The sequence below is a fragment of the Sturnus vulgaris genome, chromosome 2, assembly GCF_052056855.1.
Source record: "Sturnus vulgaris isolate bStuVul1 chromosome 2, bStuVul1.hap1, whole genome shotgun sequence".
NCBI lineage: Eukaryota > Metazoa > Chordata > Aves > Passeriformes > Sturnidae > Sturnus > Sturnus vulgaris.
Window position 1 is genome coordinate 58,922,478 of NC_142244.1, and position 19,503 is coordinate 58,941,980.

Consider the following 19,503-nt stretch of genomic DNA (forward strand, 5'->3'; position numbering starts at 1 on the left):
GGGAAGGAAGGAGGGAGGGTTCCCCTTCCTCAGACCGGACGTGACGCCTTCAGCGGCCGCCGCCGGAGGGCCCCACGTGGTGGTGCGAGCGCAGCGCGGAGCGGGGTCCGTACCCGAGCGGCCTCTCCGGGCCCGACATGAACCCCTTCGCCTGGTACCCGCCGCCTCCGCCAGGGCTGCCCCCACCGGGCATCCCGCCGCCCTTCTTTTGCCCGCCGCCCTCCTGGGACGCGAGCTTCTGGGCTGCCCCCGTGCCCTTCCCCCCGCCCGGCCGCTACCCTCCGCCCGACAGCACCTACGCGTCCGCCGAGTCCTACTCGCAGCCCAAGAACTACTCCCAGCCCGCCGAGTCCTACTCGCAACCCGCCGACAGCTACCAGCCCGCTGAGAGCTACTCGGATCCCGCCCAGAGCATCCCTCCCGCCGAGAGCTACTCCCAGCCTGCCGAGAGCTATCCCCAGCCTGCCCAGAACTACTCGCAGCCCGAGGGCTACCCCCAGCCCGCCGAGGGCTACCCGCCGGCTCAGAGCTACCCGCAGCCCGAGAGCTTCCTTCCCCCTCAGAGCTACACGCCGCCGGCCGCCTGGTTCCCGCCGGCCTACGGAGCGCGCCCGCAGGGCCCGCACGCTGGTGAGGGCCAGGGGCGGGGGAGAAGCCTCTCTTGGGCCCGTGGGCTCCTTCCCGTGCCACGCAGGCACGGGCCCCGGGGCTGTCCCGAACCCTTGGGGTTGCAGGACTCTCCTCCAAGCATGTTGGTCACGCAGCCCGCTCTTTTCTCTGCCCTAGATCCTTCTCTGTTGCCTACCGAGGTGGGAAGGGGGAGGTGTTTTACCAGCTGTATCTGTGAATGGCTCATCTTTTTTTTTTTCCTCTGTTCTGAAGGTGGAAATGGTAATTTCTCCCAGAAATGGCAGGGCAAGCAAGCGCCTGCGTTTAGTAAACATTGCCCAGAAGAAAATAACAAGCCAAAGGTATGGAGTGGGGTCCCCAGTGCAAGAGAGATGTGTACGTGTTGGAGTGGGTCCAGGGAAAGGCCACGAAAATTATCGGGGCGGGAGAGCACCTCTCCTGGGAGGGCTGAGAGAGCTGGGGTTGTTCAGCCTGGAGAAGGCTTCAGGTAGACCCGTGCAGCATCCTTTCAACACTTCGAGGGAACTTAGGAGAAAGATGGGGACAGACTTTATAGTATGGCCTGTAGTGATAGAACAAGGAGTGATGGTTTTAGATTGAAGCAGAGTAGATTTATATTGTACATAAGGAAGACTTTTTTTACTATGAAGGGGATGAGATACTGGCACAGATAGCCCAGAGAAGCTGTGACTGGCCCATCCCTGGAAGTGTTGAAGGCCAGATTGAATGGGGCTTTGAGCAGCCTGATCTAGTCATAGATTGTCCCTACCTGTGGTGGGGGGGGTTGGAACCAGATGATCTTGGAAGGTCCCTTCCCACCCAAACCATTCTGTGATGGTGTTCAGTGTTACATGACTTGGCCCAAGGCACTATCCAATTCTCCTGTCTAACATGCTTGCTCTTAGAAGAGAGCAAACATGTGACAGTCCATAACTCTTGAAAGATACATGTCAACCAAATCCTTACACAGGTTTTTGTCACTTCACATCTCAGTTGAGTGATGCTCAACTACCTAAATTGCATTAGTGCTCTGTCACATGGTCAAGGTCAGCTAGCCAGATGACACTGATGTTTGTAGGGGGAGAAGGAAGGGTCTGTGCTGCCCTCTGAGCTTGTACATGTCACAGGAGCCATGGTCTGTCTTGGGAGGGAAGAGACATAGGGCTTTAGCCTAAATCTCACAGCTCTCGGGAAGTGCGTGCCAGCAGACGGGTGTATTTGCAGAAGCAATAATTGTTTGAAAGGTGGTAGTGTGAAGAGCTGAGTGCAGGGCACTTTGTTTAGAAGATGAGTAAATTGAACTTAACTTCCGTATTATGTTAGCTTATCTCTGAAGCTTTTGAAACACATAATTGCTTTACTAACAAAAATACTAATAGTGTTTCATGACTAACTAAATACAGGAATATCTTGTAACTGCAATCATGAGATTATTTCTTCTTTTTTTTTTCTTTTTTTCAGACCAAAAAGAAAAAAGAGCCTGTTTTCTCTCATTACTGTGATACCTGTGACCGTGGCTATAAAAACCAGGAGAAGTATGATGAACACATTTCACAGCATAAACAGGTTAATGAGTTTGGCTTCTTTTATTCACACTTGAATTTTTTCCTTTTTGCCTGACAAGCACTTAGTTATAGTCACTCTTTGAACAGAGGACATAGCAAAGAGATTCCAGAGCTATGTCAAATATTAGTGAGGGATTTTTTTCCTGAATGCCCTATGTAGGGGAGGCTTTAGTTGTATTTTTGGTTTTATTACTGAAGCCTGTTAAACTGTTTTTCTTGCAAGGTATTGCTAAGTCATAGGAATTATTCATTGACATCACTATAGCACGTACTATTTTTGTGTGGAAACATTTAAAAAATTTCCTTTATTGAAAATTATCAAAATTTGCAAGTATCAAAATTTGAAATTGAAGAGTCTTGCAAATTTTTATCTTAGGTAAAATTCACTTTCTCTTTGGGTATCAGATATAGTGCCTACACTGGTTGGTCTAAAACCAGATGAAATTTAAAAGTACATTATCCCTGCTTGCTGTTTGTACAATCACCTTTGGTAGCAAACTGGGTAGCTTATGCAGTCTGAGCAACAAACTGTACAGGCAACTGGCACTGAGTTTATTTGAAGTGTGCTCAGAAGCTTGTATAATTGTGTAAATTGGTATGTTTTAAATTTACCCTCTTCTCTTGCAGTGCTCAGAAGAAGGTTGCAATTTCAGTGCCCATGAGAAGATCGTTCAGATACACTGGAAGAATGTAGGTAACCCCCTGGGCCCAAAATAAGAGTCTGTGATGTCTTTACAATAGCCCCTTTTCTCATTCTTCAGTGGTTTCCTTTCATTCACCTGGAAAGAAAATGTATCAAGACAATATTGTGGATGAAAATACGTTAAATACTATGGAGTTTTCTTAATGGATTCATTTTATCATCTCTGTGTGCTGTCTCACCAGTTTTGGAGATGAAAAGAGTGTGATACCACAATACCTGACATAATGATGTTGTCTTTTTTTAACTAGTGGGTTTTTTCCTTCCTCTTTTAAACACCTGTGAAATACTTTTTCCTTAGGCACATGCACCTGGTGCTAAAAGAATAAAATTAGATAGTCCAGAAGAGATTGCTAGATGGAGAGAAGAAAGAAAAAGGTAAGACTTGTGGCCTATGGATATGTTTTACTGTATTTTTCCTGTTGGGAGCGTTAGATGGCATTAGCTGAAGGTCAGGAGCAGCACTTGACTTGTTTCTGCTCTTCCATTGATGCTGCAAAACTCCTGCAGCAGTAATTTCTGTCAGGTCACTGAGCCAGGAGAATGTGAGCTGCAGAGACTATAATAATTTAGAAGATTGTAATAGCAGGCAAAGTATCAGCTGAGAAAGGGAACAGCTTTCCCAGGTGCTTGATGTGGTACCCCAGGTTAGGTGAACATCTCATTCTTTTTAGCCTGATCACATTTTAGGTCAGAGGTGTTTGTGTGGTGGTTTTTAATAGCTTAAAAAACCTGGAACTATTTTACTGACTATAATTGTAATACTATGTGCAGATTTCCCTAGTTTAAGTTGTCCCAGTAGACCACACCAGGGAGTTTTCTTAATTTCTTAAGAGCTTTCTGTGTTGCTTTTCCGTGATGCTCTTCTAGTGAAAGAGAACAGAAACCATGAATGATACGTTCTCAGGCAGTCTAACTTACATTGTATGCAGGGTGCAAGGTAAAATTCTCCAATAAGAAGTATTTTTCACTGTTTCTTATCCTGTAATGTAACAGGGTGTAAGTTTTTTATGTTGACGGGGTTGAAGTATTTATCTCCCAAATTTATTTTTTTCCTTCAGAATTCAATGGATTAAAATTTAGACTTTCCTAGCAGGAGAAAGATGCTGCAGGCTTTCCTCACATCTATTCATAATTTAGAATATAGTCTTGCAAGTGATTAAATCATGAGTTTTGTTTCCATGAGCAAGAAGAAGTCCTATATGCAGAATGGGGAATGATATAAATTTAATTTTGAGATCAGTGATGATACGTTAGGGCAGTCACATGGGGTTTTTTTTTGTGAAAATAAACCCAGTGGTCTGATGGAATCTTACTGATGTATCCACCTTGCATCCATGTCAAAAGGCAATGTTTGTGTTCTTGCTTTGGACTTCACTTCCTTTAATATGTTTTTGCACTGTTTTTGTTGAAAAAGAAAAATGGATGGAATTCATTGTAGAATTTTTTAATTGCCTCCCATCCATTTTTTCCTGTATGGAGAAGGAAAATTTCTCCCCATATAATTTCATTCTTGGAGGTTTTAATTTTTATTTTGACATGGTTTCAGCTTTTTCTGCAAATTTCAGAAAGGCAAAGGGAAGTCTTACCACTATGTCAGCACATCACAGCAGTCAACTGTTGCACCTGCTGTTCATTTTTTACAAATTAAAATAATCCATAGGTTCTTAAAAAAAAAAAGCTTTTTTGATACAGAAACAAGAGATGATTTTCTCCCATTTTTTAAATACCATCGTTAACTAGACAAAAATTGGTTGTGATCTGTGCAAATGTAAGTTTGTTGTTAGATTAGGCAAGTTTTGGTGCTAGGTTAGTTTTCCTTCCAAGGTTTCCTTTTATTCAAGAGGTGCTTGAGGGCTTGGTTTTTATTTGTTTTCAGTCTACATATTGCTGTTGTGTTTTTTTGGTGACTTGATTTTCTAAAATTAGGTAGCTCCAAGGAAGATGACCCATACTCGTATGCAGTCTCTGAGAGGCTTTGCTATTCATTTTCAACTTTTCATATATTTCTCTGTTTTGGGAAGTGTTCAGGAGAGTTCCTGTCTAGCAGCTGATGCTGAGGTTTAAGGGTTGAAGTGATGTTTAAGGTGTATATGTCAGGATGTGCTCTACTAGAATATTAGGGTAGTGGGAATTGAATGTAGTATTATGGATAAGATATTGTTTGTGTGGGGAGTGGGTGCTGCAAATCACAGCAGACTTTAACTACACTTAGTTGTAAGGGTGATGATCTGCCTGAGATGGTTTTGCTGAGCTTTTGAAGGATCTCATGTTGGTTTTACAGATGAATATAATTTGGTTGTGATACAGCATTGCTGAAAGCTCGCTGCAGCACAGTAAAATCAAAGGAAATAAAGTCTCATGGTCACGGCCACCAAGCAGAAAAGGCAAAATGGGATTAGGACTGTCTGAGCCAAGGCCACTAGATGGAGTAGTGCCTCATCTTGGTGCTTCAGGCCTTCTGTGGGCATCCTATTTAGCCGTGATGGACGGGTGTAGAATGACTACCTGGGTGGCTTTTGTTACTCTTTGTACAGCAAGGAAGCTCTATGAGCATCCTTCTTTTTTTAATTACAAAAAAAAAAAGTAGAGGGGGTGGGAAGCAGGCAGGGAGAGAAAGCCAGCTGGAACTTTTGTGCAGCATTAATTGGGTCACCAGCAAAGCATCAGTTTAGTACTGAAGTTCTGTTGTTGACTCACAGTACACATTGCATTGTACAGAAAAAAGGGACACCAGAGGGAGTCTGAGCTATTAAGCAGTTTTGGTTTATGGTGACAGGAAAAAACCTTTTTCTTTCTAGAAGCTCCAGTCAAAGCTGAGAATGAATCTTTTTAGGTCATTAATAGTTTGTTTCTAATTAGGTTGCAGTGATTTAATATATGTGTTTCCATGCTGCATCCTGTCTTGCTTGTTCCTTCAGCCGTTATAAATAATTACTTGCAGAGTTGAGATTTTTCTTCTTAATTAGCTGCTGTGTTGCTCAATTGTGTATCCTGCTTAAAATCTTCAAGAAAGAGCTTGTGTTTAAAGTACAGCCTCACTCTCAGAGAGGAAAGAGGAGGAGGAGAGCTGATAAAGAGTATCTCTGGATGAAGCATGCTGGGTCGGAATGCTGTTTTCCTGTTGAACCTGCTGAGCCAAGAAATCTAATTAAGCAAAGAGCAATAGAGATGAAGTTCCGTGGGATCTCAGGGTTTCCCTGTGTTTTGCAGACAGATGGTTGTGAAGTCTGACATCAACTTTCCTTGTTTTGATTTGTCCTGTCCCTTCCAAGTGTTGAGAAATGTGCTGTCTTCAGCATATTTTTTCTTTAACATGATCTTAAAGAGAATTATCTGCAATGCATTTCCTTAATGTGTCAGAATGAGGTATTGCTGTCTTCCCTACTCCACAAGTGAGATCTGGGTCCTGCCAGCCCATCTGTTTCTCACCAACATTTCTTGAGCAATGGTTATTAGTAAGAATGTGGCAGGGCCACTCTAGTGTTAAAGTGAATCGTTAAACTTACTTTTGCTTAGCTCCTAATATAACACTGGGGAATTTTCTTGAGCTTGTGTGTTACTTGTAAATTCTCCCCTTTCTGCCCTGCTTTCTTTAATCTCTTGGCATTGGTTTGTTCAGATAGGAATTGTCTGTTGTATTTCCTTGCAATGTATCTCACAGACTGAGCATGTGCTTAGTGCTTGAAGTCTAGTACTGTTAACCACATCACTTTTAATTAATTGGTGGTTTTTTAGTTGCATAATGATAATCCTAGAGTAGTTTGGAATCCTCCCTGGTGTTGCGTTCATAGTAGTGAAGTGTGTAATATGGAAGATAATTTTTTATAACTTGGTGAAAGTAGAGAAGACAAAGCAAAGTAGAAGGGATGTGTCAGTAGATCAAGGTAAACATAGATACAATGAAGTTTACTCTGATCTGCTGGGATAGATTAGCAATAAAACTGCCTCATCTAACATATGGTTAAATCAGATGTGGGAAAGTTAAGCCAATATTTTAGCAGCTCTCTTGGGTCATTTTTGTTCCCTTTGGGCCGTCCATGTCTCCTTTGCTGTTGGCTGTGCATATGCAATTAAGACCAGCTCAAGAAATTATTGAGGCATTTTGCTCACAGTGCTGTTCCTATAAAAATTATGAACTTGTATAGCTCTTGACTCAGGAATTCATTGTGTAAACTGCTATAGAAACAGGTCTTTTTTCTGTTAGATGTTGGCAAAGCTCTGTTTCTTCACTGCTCACTAAGAGCTGCTTTACTTCAATATTTATGAGAGCAAGATAAAGTATACTGGCCTATAAAAAAAATGCATGGCTCTGGCTTGTGTGCTCATTTATTGGAAAAAAATCTATTTGGTAAGACACACGTGTTGTTGATTAAGCTCAGTGTCACAGCTCCCTGTCTCTTGAGGCTTTACGGTGTCCTTTACCTGCATGTCTCACTTTGTTGGGATATATTTAATATACTCCTCTTAGCCTGAAAAGCTATTTCCTGGTATTAGCAATTTATTTTGAAAAACTTTGGGTTGTAGAAGTGTGTACAGTTGGGAACTGCAGCTGCTATGAAAGAGGGCTGCCTTCTCAGGCTGTACTGGCTTTATGAAATCTGCTGTGCCAGACCATCACATCCTGGTTTAACTCCCTTTTACAATAAATTGCTTAGGTTTGTAAAGCCCTGTGAGGACTGATGAAGCTGTTTGTATTCAAGCTCTGTCAAGTTGTTTGCAAGGCCTAAGTGCTGGGGTACTTCTACTTCCAGTTGTGTTTGTAGGTAACATTTTAGGAACATCATTTTCTTAGGAGAGGAGGAGGGCTTGGCAGGGTGCAAACCCAAGTCAGCTCTTGAGATTTAAGCATATGGGCTTTTATGTGGAGAGACTCAGTCAGTAAAGGCATGAGGTAAAGGCAATGAGTAAAATGCCATTTAACATTTGAGAAGAGGTGGAGAAAATAAACACAGCCACTACAGATGCCTTCAGATGTGCTTCTGCAGGCATACTGGGACTTGTGACTTGAGCTCTCGCCAGCTGTCAGTTACTGCCTGTGTCAGCTGGAACTCTGGTTTAGGAGAAATCTGTCAGTCTTGGCAGTAAATGGAACTGGAAGCGTTGGTGCAGTCCATTACGGTGGCTCGTGGAGGGAGTGGTAACTCACAGGAATGAAAGTGGGAGGCATTCATGTCTCAAATCGTATTGTGAGAGCATGTCTGAATATGTCTTTAATCAGCATAAGTGCCGGAGCATTTGAAGACTCCTTTGCTCTAGTATTTAGGGTCTTCCTTTATATTTAAAACACACCCCACACCCCCCGCAATCTCTACAATAAGCTTGGGGATTTTTTGAGCATAACTACTTGTTTGATAGCTTGCTATCCTCCTGGGAGCCTTTGTGTTTGAAGGAAAGCACCTTCTCCTAAAACTGTGGAGCGCAGGGGTCTTTGTCAGTGCGAAGCTTTTGTGATTAAAGAGTTCACTGCACATTTGCAGTGTGCTGGGAGTGTTGTAACATGGATGAACGAATCTAACTAACAGGGAAGAGTGGAGGTAAAACATCACATCCCTGTGCTCTCTGGAGCTGTATGGCAGATTTCTGGGAGAAATCCAAAGAAAATAGATGTTGACAGCTCATGTTCAAATCCTCTTAAAGGAGACAAGTTCTGTAGTGTGTTTAGGTTTGTCTTGTAGAAAATGCTTCTCTTTTTCCCTTGGTATATGGTTGAAGCTGTCTTGAATCAATGTGACACTTGGCATTCATGCTGTAATAAGGGGGAAATGCATATGATAAGATTAAATATTTAAAGAAAGATACATGTCTTTTTTGATAGCTATTTTTAGTGAGAAGCTGTTCTACGTTTCTCTTTACTCCGTTTTAATAGACATCAAATATTTATAATTTGTGTTTCTATGCAGAAGCTGGGGAAGCGTGTGCATGTGTTTCTCATTTACCACCTTTATCTCAAAGCACTGGCATTTAGCTAACTAATGTTTGCAGAGCAAGTAGTGTAGCTGTTTTTGGGCTTTGATGGTAAAAAGCCTGCTGCCCAGGCTCTGCGTGTTAGAACCAGCGAGGCATTTGTCTGGAGGGAAGGATGGATGTTAAGGCAGCTGGGGAATGGAAGAGACAGGGTGGTTTGGGAGATGGTTGTAACAGTAGATTTCTTTTCATTTGCATGATTTGGCAATTTTTCTTGAACCTAGAATTAAAATGGGGCAGTAATTCTGGTGAACTTGAGGTCAGTGTGCAGGCACAATGCTGAATATTGCTTGAGAAGGAACTTGTATGCTTTTCCCTGTCACATTAAAGGAATCTTGTGCACCCAGAAGCTGTTCACATGACTTTTTTTTTTAAAGTTTACAAGAGCTCAGCAGTTAGCTTGCTAAAGGCATGTCATTCAAATAATCCAGCTGAAGCTCCATAGGAATAAAATAGGAGGACTAAATCATACTGTTATATGTTGGAGCAAGGAGAGGGTCCATGACTATAACCAAACTGTTTGTCTGTACCTTGCTTGATGGTTTGGTAAATCTAAGAATGCTAATGTGATAGATTTTTTTGTTGGTTTGTTTTTTGTTTTGTTGGGTTTTTTGGTTTTTTTTTGTTTTTTTTGTTTTGTTTTGTTTTTGGGGTTTTTTTTGTTTGTTCTTGTTCGTTGTGTCTGGATATGTAAGCATAAATGCACTCAGGTTTCTTTTTCTCACTAATGCCTTTTTAAGAAAGAAACAGTGTTAAACTTCCTTGAAATTTTAAAAAAATCTGTAATGTTTATAGAGGAAGCTGGCTTAATAAAGGGATAATTGAGAAACTACAGTGAATCCTTTAAGAGCCAGTGAAACTATTTTTTTTCTTCTAGAAATTTTCCTACGTTGGCAAACATTGAAAAGAAGAAGGAAATCCAGACGCAGAAGGAGGAAAGGGGAGAAGTGCTGACTACCCAGCAGTTTGGGTAAGTGTTTTGAACCAAACTTGTTGCTTTCCTCCCACTGAGTTCAAAAGTATGCTCTTTTACTGTTGTCTCCCAGCACTTACTGTTCCTACTGTATACAGAATCTGGCTGTCCTTTAAGGGAAGACAGGCCATTTGACAAACTGCTGATGTAATATTCTTTTGTTTACTTCATATTGCTCCAAAGTCCATTTCAGTTAAATGAAACAGTAACTACATTAAAAATATGGTATTCTGACTTGTTTGAGAAACCCACTTTCTGGTGACCATTCGTTAGATCAGCATAACCTTGGTCTCTGAAAAAGTAGTAACAGGGACAGAAGTCATGCAACATAATGATTCCACATGGATTAAGCCTTTATTGCCTGAAAATGGCCAACAGAGATTTTATTCTTACTCTCTCTCCTTTCTGATGATGAATCAATAGTCCAGTGAAGACGGGGAAAAAAATAAAGGTGATGGAGGGTAGGAGAAAGATTTAACTTTATTTTTATATAGTTTTCATTATAACTTAAGTAGTGCTGCTTCTATCTGCTACCATTGCACTGAGCTAGTACTTACACATCTTGGATTTTTATCTCTTCTCTGCCTTATAAATTATTTTCCAGCATGGTTTTGTTCTTCTCTCTCAGTTTCATTGTTAGGTGGAACCTGCTAACTTCATTGGCTCTGCTTTAGGACCTGTGGGAAGATTGTTTTTTTTAAAAATGTTATAATGAGCCACACTCCTAAAATACCACTTGTTTAAACTAGAATGACTGAGCTGGAAGACAGGAGCAGACTCAGTCCTAAGGGACTCTTGTTAAATGCCATTTTCTGCTACATGGAAGTGAAGCTGGGGTTTGCCTAGCTTTTTGTATAGGGGATGACAGCAAACAAAACAAAACTTGCACTGTGGTAAAATGGTTGAGCTAGTGCAGAATAAGAAATTAGTGTAATTTATTAAATGTGGACAGTGCAAATTACCTAGTTGCAGCATGTGCTTCAGAAGACCCAGGACTTACCTGCCCCCATCCAACCAGTTGCCTTTCATGACTGAAATGAAAAGTTTATAGAAGACTGAAGTAAAGGTTCCTTCAAAGGATATAAAGTTGCAGGAGTGCTTTGTTCCCCAGGAACCAAACCTGGGCATTGAAACTAAAGCTGCAAACATATATGATATTATGTTTGGAGATTGTTAGGAGCAAAGGTGGATTTTTTTTGTCACATTAATAAACTGTTTGATGTCTACAGGTTTTATTTGCTAACTTTTGTGGCCACGAGTCAGATGCATCAAGTAATTTTAAATGTCCATCAGCAATTCCATGCTGTTACATTTGTTAGTAGCTTTATATCTGGAAAACTGTCTGGAAAAAGAAAGCCCTCAAAATTGCAGGTTGTTTACTTCTGCATAGCAACTTTTTATTCTCGTTGATTCTACAAATCTCTTCTTTTTCTCCTCTCCCTCCCCTGAGCTAGTAGCACTCTAGAAGTGAGTGAAGTGTCCATAAGCTGTCATTTCTGCTTTGTATATCAGCAGTAAGGATTCTGGAATTGGTGCTTATCTGGCAAATTTACTGATGTGTGAGGAAAAAATAGGATACAGCTTGTTCCTTGCAAGCTGTACTATTAAAGCAAATAGCTCAGTGAGATTTAGAAAGGATTAGATGCTTAACACTTCCACAGTGCTTTCCATTTGTGGTTCTCTGAAATGCTTTGCAAGTTGTAAGTCTCAGTATCCCTGCGTGTGAGATCAGAGATGCAGAAGGACCACTTTGGAAGCTTGTCTGGTGTCTCAGGATATCTAAGTAATAGTGCACAGCTCTCCATGACCTCTAAATGGAGAGTGAAGAGCAGGATGTCATCCACGAGGGAATGGCGGAAGGCAGATGCCAGGCTGATGTTTGCAGGGACATGTTTTTGACCTTGAGGTTGCTTTCGGGGTGTTTGAGGACCCAGAGAATTTAGAAAGTTGTTTTTAACCTTTTTAACCAGTTTCCACTTGTTGGAGTTGAATCATAGGAGATAGTATTAGCCTTCTTTTGTGGGTTAGGGACTGATGTACAGGAAGGCAGTGGTTTGCCACTTGTGCCACAAGAGCAGTGTGGTGGGTGATGCCATCAGGGATGAGCAATCAGTATTAGACACTGTAGTGAAATGACTGAAGAATGAAATTAAATAGGTTTTGTTGTGATATAAAGTCATTTTGAGTGCTATGACAGGCCTTGTTCTCTTCTCAAGAAGGACTTGGTAAGGCCAGAAAAACATGGAAGAGAGGAATGCTAGTAATGGGAGCATTTCTGAAAAAGCGAAGTAGTAGGTGGCTTGAAAAGGCTGTATGATTGAGGCCTAGAAAAATGGCATAGGTAGAAGAGGTGAATAAAATGAATATACACTGTTTCTTGTAACTCAAGAAGGATGGGGTACTAAATGGTTTGTTTAGACCTCAGAATGAAGACAAACAAAAAAGAAGTCCTTTATCAAAAATATTAACTCCTTGCTGCAAGATTTGAAGGATGCCACACATGAGCACAGCATCCCACATGATGAGGCATGTGGTTGCCTAGGGATAATAGGACCTCAGCTATGCTGTAGGTGAGGCTGAGGCAGGGAGGACTGATCAGAACCCACAATGGGGCTCATTCAGGACAGGAGATCTTGTGTAGTTTTTGCTCTTGTAATGCAGTGATGGTTAGTTACAGTCTTGTTTTGCTGAATTCAGTTTATGTTGCTTGGAAATAAATATTTTCAGGAAGCTTTGGTTGTCCCTTTTGTATTTGCTTTTCTCTCTTGCTCGCATTTATTCTTGTATCTATAGAATTCGACTAGATTTTGTTAAGCTTTCCAGGTATCTTCCTATTAACATGTGTTTATAGGATAACCTGGAAGATAATGGAACCATGAAAGATAAGTGGAACCAGCATACTGTGCTCTTCCTGTATTTCAGGACTTGCTGTTTTGTTTCAGGTTTTAAAAAATTTACTATCCTGATGGACATTACTTTTATTCCTTTTCCTTGGAATGAAAAAGATGAATAGCATGTTAGTTGGAGAAAGGAGTGGGTAGTTATTGCAGCTGATGGTGTCAGATGGCTGAATGGATTTGGTGCAAGATATTTCTCAGAGCTGTAACTAGAAAAAAGAGACTTGAGCAGTGAAAGAATGTTTACAGTAGATGCTTTCCTTTTAACTTCATGTTGCTACTGTTTTGAATGACTTTAATGCTTAAGTGAAGAGGGTATTTGTTGACTTTGTTATTTGAAATGAAAATGTCCGCACGCTGTATCAGGGAACTTTCGTAGCCCATCTGCCCTTGGCCTTGTTGAAAACTGAAAACTAAAAGTAATGAACTTCAAACTGTTCATTCAGTTTCCAGCTTTGTCCCATTGCCCTGCCTGAGATGAGGTGTGACTGATTTTATGGCCTGTCACCTCGTGTTAGCTGAGCTGGTGTAAGTCCTGGCATCGTTCTGTGTTGCTGAACCTTAAACAAGGGCCTGAGCCATTTGGTTACATCAGTTGTTTTTATTCTCATAGCTTATCATCTGTATGAGCTTTCTGTTTCTATTCTCCAGCAAAATGAAGGGGATGTGGAAACCTCCAGAAAATGGAGAGGCTCTTGGGCATCAACGAAGACACAGAAAAAGACAATGGCGCCCATTCTGGAAGAAATTTAGGAAAAATGGCAGCAATTTTCATGAACCTATAACTCAAAATGAAACCAATGGACCAGAAAACAGCACATGTGAAAAGGAGCATGATAAGCAAAATGCTTTGGGAGACCAAGCATATGAGAAAGACGTGGACCCTCTTGGTCTTCTGGCAAATGGTGATGTTGGTAAGATGAATGAACTTGGAGAAGTATTATTTTAAATAGTTGTTTTAAGTTTAGATGCTGAGACTTTGTGCTTCCTAGTCACCCTTTTGAAAGTCTGCATTACGTCTGTGTGCAGAGTTACATGTTCTGATGAAAATATTGTACAGTAGTCTAAAGGCCATGCAGCGCCAACTTAGGTTGCTAAATTAACATGTGAGATAAAATATTTAAAAAACCGGAAGAACAATGAAGTACTTTAACAGCCACATTATTTTCAAAGACTGTTAAATATCCCTTTGTGGTTTTGAAAACAACAGTATTTAGAAAGTGAAAACAAATGGATTTCCTTGTATGAGTTAAGTGAATTAGTTAAAATGTCAGTATTTTACTTTTAATTCGGTTCTTTGCTATATTATTACTCTTGATATTCTCCATATGTGTGCGTTCTCTGAAGTATTGCTGCTTAAGTTTTTTTGGGTTTGGTTTTTTGTTTGTTTTTTTTTTTTTTGTGAGCATGTCTTGTTTCCTCATGCTGGCAGCAATATAAATTCTTTAGATCTAACTATTTATAATATATTCAGCAGTGATGCAGTACTCCTAGAATATGGCATGTAAGCTGACTTATACTCTAGCTATTTTTAGCAGCAAGGGTAGAATGCATTCCCTGGAAAGATGTCTGATGCTGAGTTTTTCCTCTCGAAAACATAATCTTCAATTAGTGAGAACAAGAACTCAGCATCCCTATGCAATTTGTTTATTCCATTAATCTTTGTATGTTGGGAAACTTAAGTATTATCTGTATTTCCCTGCAGCATCTGTATTTTACTTAATGATAAAAGGTTAATTATGCCAAAGTGCAGCTAGTGACTTCTGTTACAGTAGGTAGAAAAGGAATGTGGTACTTGCTTATTACACATTATTAAAGCTAGTTGCAACTTTTTATACAATTGAGAAATATAGCCAGAACAAATAATAATTAACACAATACAACTAGGTAGAATTTAAAAATTACAGCCCAAATCCATGATTTTACTGTATAGGCACATCTTTTTGATTCTCCTTTTTTTTAAATTCCCCCTGATTGGCTTCTAAAGCCTTCTCTTCCATATCAGAACTAAATCCAGCAAGACTTCAAAACATATTATGAAATCCTCTCTCTCTCTTTACCTACACTTGATAACAAAACCTATAATTATACTTGGTATGCAAAGAAGGAAGCAGAAGGCTCAGGCTTGTGTTCAGGACACTTTTTGTTTCAGCAGCTTTGCTGGCAGGATTATGAAGCAATGAAGGCACCAGTTTGCCACCAGTGATCTGTAGAGGGTACACAAGTGTGGAGGGCTTTCTGTCAGTCCACAGCACTGAGCAATGGTGCCCGACATCAGGTGTGTGTGGTGCTGAAACAGGCATTTAGCAGCAAGGCTGGCTATTGCCAGGATTGTTGGGAAAAATCCCTCTTGCCTTTTCTTTCCCTGCAGAATCTGACAAGGATGAGGCAGCTGAGGAAGACGGGAGACTGGGAATGACAGTTGTCCCCAGGCAGGTGACCTCTGCCCTTAGCGCGCTGTCGGTCAACTATGGCAGTGCATCTGACAGCGAGCCCGAAGGTGTGTAGAAACAACCTCTGCTCTGCTCCTCTCCCCTTCTACCCTGTGTCACACTGCAGTGATGGGGCTGCAAGCAGGACTGTGGCTTTTTTTGCTGTTCTTTTCTCAGCAGCATGTCCTGGGTTGAGAGAGGAGGCATAAAATGTCTTTGATTAGGTTGTGTTTCATCAAATTTCCCAAACCTTTTCTCCCCTCGTTGGGGGAAAATAAGGAACCAGTTTTCAGTCTTGATTCTAATCACGTTCAAATAGTGCCAGGAAAAAGCTGTTATTGTGAACTAATTTCCACATCCTTAAGGGCTTTTTCCATAGGAGGCTGCTGGGTGTTGCAGTGGGACTTGAACTCTCTGTTACTTGGATTTTATGTTTTTCTGAGTGTCTGCATCAGTGTGTGGTGAGGAATTGCTGCAAATATTTTCTCTGCCTTACTTGCCCTGGGTGGCCTACCCAAAGTTAGCATCTAGCAGACAGTGAATTGAACTTGGGCATCCTCTGCCCTAACTGTATGATTTTCTCAGCAGCCAAATTTGCAGCAAGCTATAATGTGAAGCAGTGTACTTCTTAAGTGATAAGAAGGCAGAGATTTGAAAATCTCAATCAGATCTTATTCCTTTTATTTTTCTTTTTGTGCTGTAGAATTGAAATACCTTGTTTTCCTTTCTGTGAATGTTTAGAGATTATTCTTTGTATTTAAAAAGAGACCCCTCCCTTCCTCCAAGTAAACCCTGAACATCTTCACACCATGTTGTTTGAGCAAGAATAGTACTAACGAACTGCCATTGCATGGGGATATGAGCATGTTGAAGAGGCTTTTAAGTTTGAGATGAAAGTGTGTTCTTTTTCTTTAAGAATTCCCTGTCAAGACTGCAACAAAAGCTGAGAAAAACCAGGCTGTGCTCAGAAATACGCCTCAAACTACTCCTGCTCCTCAGAGTCAGAAACCAAATCCAAACCGCCCAGAATGTGCAGGCACGACGTTAAGGAGCTCGAATTCAAATGCACATCCCCCCAGAAGGCCTGATAAGCGGGGCAGGAAAACATTACCTCGCCTTCCCAAGCGCCGTCCAACTCTGCTGGAAATGGTAAGAGGCTAAAATAATGCCTCCTGTGCAAGAGTAGAACTGTTTGTGTGTGTTTCTCCTCTTCCCTGAGCGAAGTTAGAGCAGTCTGTTAGCACAGGACCTGGCTTAAGAACAGTAAAGTGAGCGTTTCACTTGGAGAAGGTGAAGATGCTTTAATAGACAAATGGAAATACCCTGGCATGCATTCAGGTAATGACTGACTTTCATAAGCAAGAGATGACAACTGAATCATGTGTCTGAAATGAGCTGCACAAGGAACAAACCCTTTGTTCCTCTGTCTTCCCGGTGGCAGTATGCAGTAGGTTTTGTTTGTGTGTAATCCCAGCAGCCATGATCTGATCTTTTTGCTCCCAGCTTTGCTATTCAGCCACCTTCCTCTGCTGGAGGACCACACAGTTCTTTTTACACATGCAAATAGATCTTGTTGAGAAGTGGGTTGGTGACTTAAACTACAGAGTGGTGTTGAGCTGCAACCTGCTTGCAGAAAAGTTTCTTCTGTAGGCATATTTAGATCAGTCTGAGGAAGGGACAGCACCTTGAAGAGCAGCAGGTTGGTGTCTCAGAAAGGTAGAAGGAGGTTTGTAAGGGTGAGTCCAAGGTTTTCCCAGTAGCAGTGCAAAGCAGCCCATTTGGCTTCCTTTAGAAAGCTCCGACAAAACCTGGGAGCTTTTATTAGATTTGTTACTCAAAAGCAGTATTACCCTTGTGATTCTATAAATAGCATAAAGCTTCTCCATCAAGGGAAAACTTGCAGTGTGCAAAACACAGGAGAAAGCAGGGTGCCACTGACATCAGAGCTTTGAAATAGCACAGGATGTTTCAGCAAGAGATACCTGATAAGGTACATCTCAAACTGCAGATGTGGGAGAAATCCCTCAGCAGTCTTTTTAGCACATACTACCATTTCTGCCAAGAATTTAAGTTTCTAGTGACTGAAAAGGGAGTGTTTGTCCTTTGTGTAGCTCCCTAAGCATGCTCTTTATCACTTGCTCTTCAAAGTTGTTGGTGATCAAAGCAGTGACGACTCTGGAAGAAAGTCAGATGAAGTCCCACATGCTGAGAGAAGCTGGCAGTACATAGGAAACCTGGGTTGAAGCTTGCCAGTGTAGTCCATTTTAAAATTGGATTTCAGTGAGTTGTTTTCACCTTTTCAAATTGCTAAGAGTTGTTTTTAAAGAATGTGTGCTGTGGCCGTGAATCACAGAGGAGGGCTTGAGTTTACAGGTAGATTTCCACTGTCATTAGAAATGGTCAGTGTGTGAAAACCTTGAGAGGGAGCAAGGTTGAAATTTTACAAAATGGATCCAGAAAGTGGATTAGAATGCTAAAAAAAGGTATCAATGAAATGATGCTCTTTAAAAAAAGACAGGGAGGAAGGAGAATAGCTGCAGGTATCTCTCAGCAGTCGTTCAGCAGTGAGCTCAGGCACTACTAAAACATGTTTATTGTAGACATGCAAACACTAATGTGCATTTAGTCATTCTCTATGCTGACAAAATCAAAAGCTTGTGTACTGTCACTTCACTGATACCCATCCCTGCATTAAAAAATTAAATAGATATAGTTCCTGATAGGGTGACTGCTGCAGTGCAACTGGGCTGTAATTTGGCTATTTGAGAATTCACCAGTTTCTCCCAGTCAAACAAAGAGAACATCACTGTGCTGTCTCTTGTCTGCCCTGAAGTACATCTGTTCAGATGGAAGGTTCTTGAAGGTTCATTTTAGATGTCAGCTGCTTGTAACACCTCTTAGCAACTGATCTAAGTAGAAATATTCAGACTTAAAAGTGGATGGTTAAACTACCGTTGAAACTTGTAACAAGAAAAAAAGCTTATCAGTGACATTGCAAGCCAGACTTAGCCAAATCTCCTGCAGTGTGTAATACAGCTCTCCTGCAAATGATCAGGTAGTTACAGATTTAGCCACTTGGCCCAGATTTTGTGTTTGTTCATCCTGCTAGTTCTGCTGACACTCGCAATGAAAAAGGTTCATTCAGCTCTCTGGCTGATACCTTTCTTTTTCCTACTACCAAAGTGAACTTCAGTGAGATTAAAGTGGATGAGGAAGGCCTCTAGCACTTTGATTAAGCTACTAGAATTAGGTTGGTGTATGTATTATAGCCCAAACCAGTTAGGGCTGTTTATACCCATGGTGTGGTACCTGATGAAAGATGTCCTTTCCTTGTATTTATCTTTTACTCATAAGGGGTTTAAATTAAAAATGCATGAGATATTAAATTGCAGATACAGTATAACTCAGAAAGTGTGAAAAATTATAATGGACCTGCTACCCTGAGGTACTGGAATGCATGGCCTGGTATTACAGTCCATGATATGAGAACATCATTGTCTCTGGTATGGCAGTCTCCAGCCCCATGTGTCCAGGACCTGTGTGACAGAGCCAACTGTTTAACTCGAAAGATGCTGGAAATTACTGAGTAGATCAGTATATCTTGCTATGCTAGTATCAGCTACAGAGCAATAGAGGGAAATGTGCATCATCTTCTCTTTTTTTTAATTTCCAGTTACTGGCCCAGGACATCCGACACGAAAGGAATGTGATCTTGCAGTGTGTTCGATACCTCATCAGAAATAACATGTTTGGACTTCATCTTAAAACAGAACCACAGGCTGAAGCAGAAACTGAACAGTCCTCTACCCCTACAGCAGAGCCTTCTATGGACAAACCCGATGAATCTAATTGTTCTTGTAGCTCTGACCTTCAGTTAGAAGGAGGACAAGAAGATGCATTATTAATAGCCCAGGGTGAGAAAGAACCTGTGGATCAGACTTCACAGATGGCTCAGTTGGCAGATGAGGACACATGGGAAACCCCATCAATTCAGTGTGAAGGAGCACCATAGAGGATGTCTGTTATGGACAGTAAAGCAAAGGCTCACATTTTCTACCCAACTGATGCTTTTTGAAAGACATCAGTGTAACAAAAAAATCATTAAAGTGCATACTGAGAGCTGTTAAAACCACTTTGCTGATCTGTTCTGCCCTAGGTGGCCATTTCCTTGGAAAACATGTTGAGTAATTCCATTTACACGTGGCACAAAGGCAGCAGTGGAACAGAGTATGACCTTACCTGCAGTAGGTGCAGATCCCTGCTCTAGAGCTTCAGAGCTCTGAGCGTCTTACCTTCTTGTGAAACATGTGGGAGTCCATCCCCAGAGTCAAGTAGGATA

General features: G+C 41.3%; 1 protein-coding gene across 1 annotated transcript; it reads left to right on the plus strand.

Moving 5' to 3' along the window:
* The first annotated feature begins 31 nt into the window (after window positions 1-31).
* Window positions 32-19,297, plus strand: NUFIP1 (nuclear FMR1 interacting protein 1). The gene is made up of 10 exons (XM_014895364.2): window positions 32-630; window positions 883-971; window positions 2,092-2,196; window positions 2,823-2,885; window positions 3,197-3,273; window positions 9,740-9,832; window positions 13,384-13,646; window positions 15,104-15,232; window positions 16,081-16,313; window positions 18,838-19,297. Exons 1-10 carry the CDS (start codon window positions 138-140, stop codon window positions 19,174-19,176), a joined length of 1,884 nt encoding a protein of 627 aa, XP_014750850.2. The 5' UTR covers window positions 32-137; the 3' UTR covers window positions 19,177-19,297.
* Window positions 19,298-19,503: the final 206 nt, after the last annotated feature.

Coding starts and splice junctions, on each gene's coding strand:
- NUFIP1 (XM_014895364.2), top strand. CDS start 138: ATGAACCCCTTCGCCTGGTACCCGCCGCCTCCGCCAGGGCTGCCCCCA. Junction 631..882: donor CCCGCAGGGCCCGCACGCTG/GTGAGGGCCAGG, acceptor TCTGTTCTGAAG/GTGGAAATGGTAATTTCTCC. Junction 972..2,091: donor AAGAAAATAACAAGCCAAAG/GTATGGAGTGGG, acceptor TCTTTTTTTCAG/ACCAAAAAGAAAAAAGAGCC.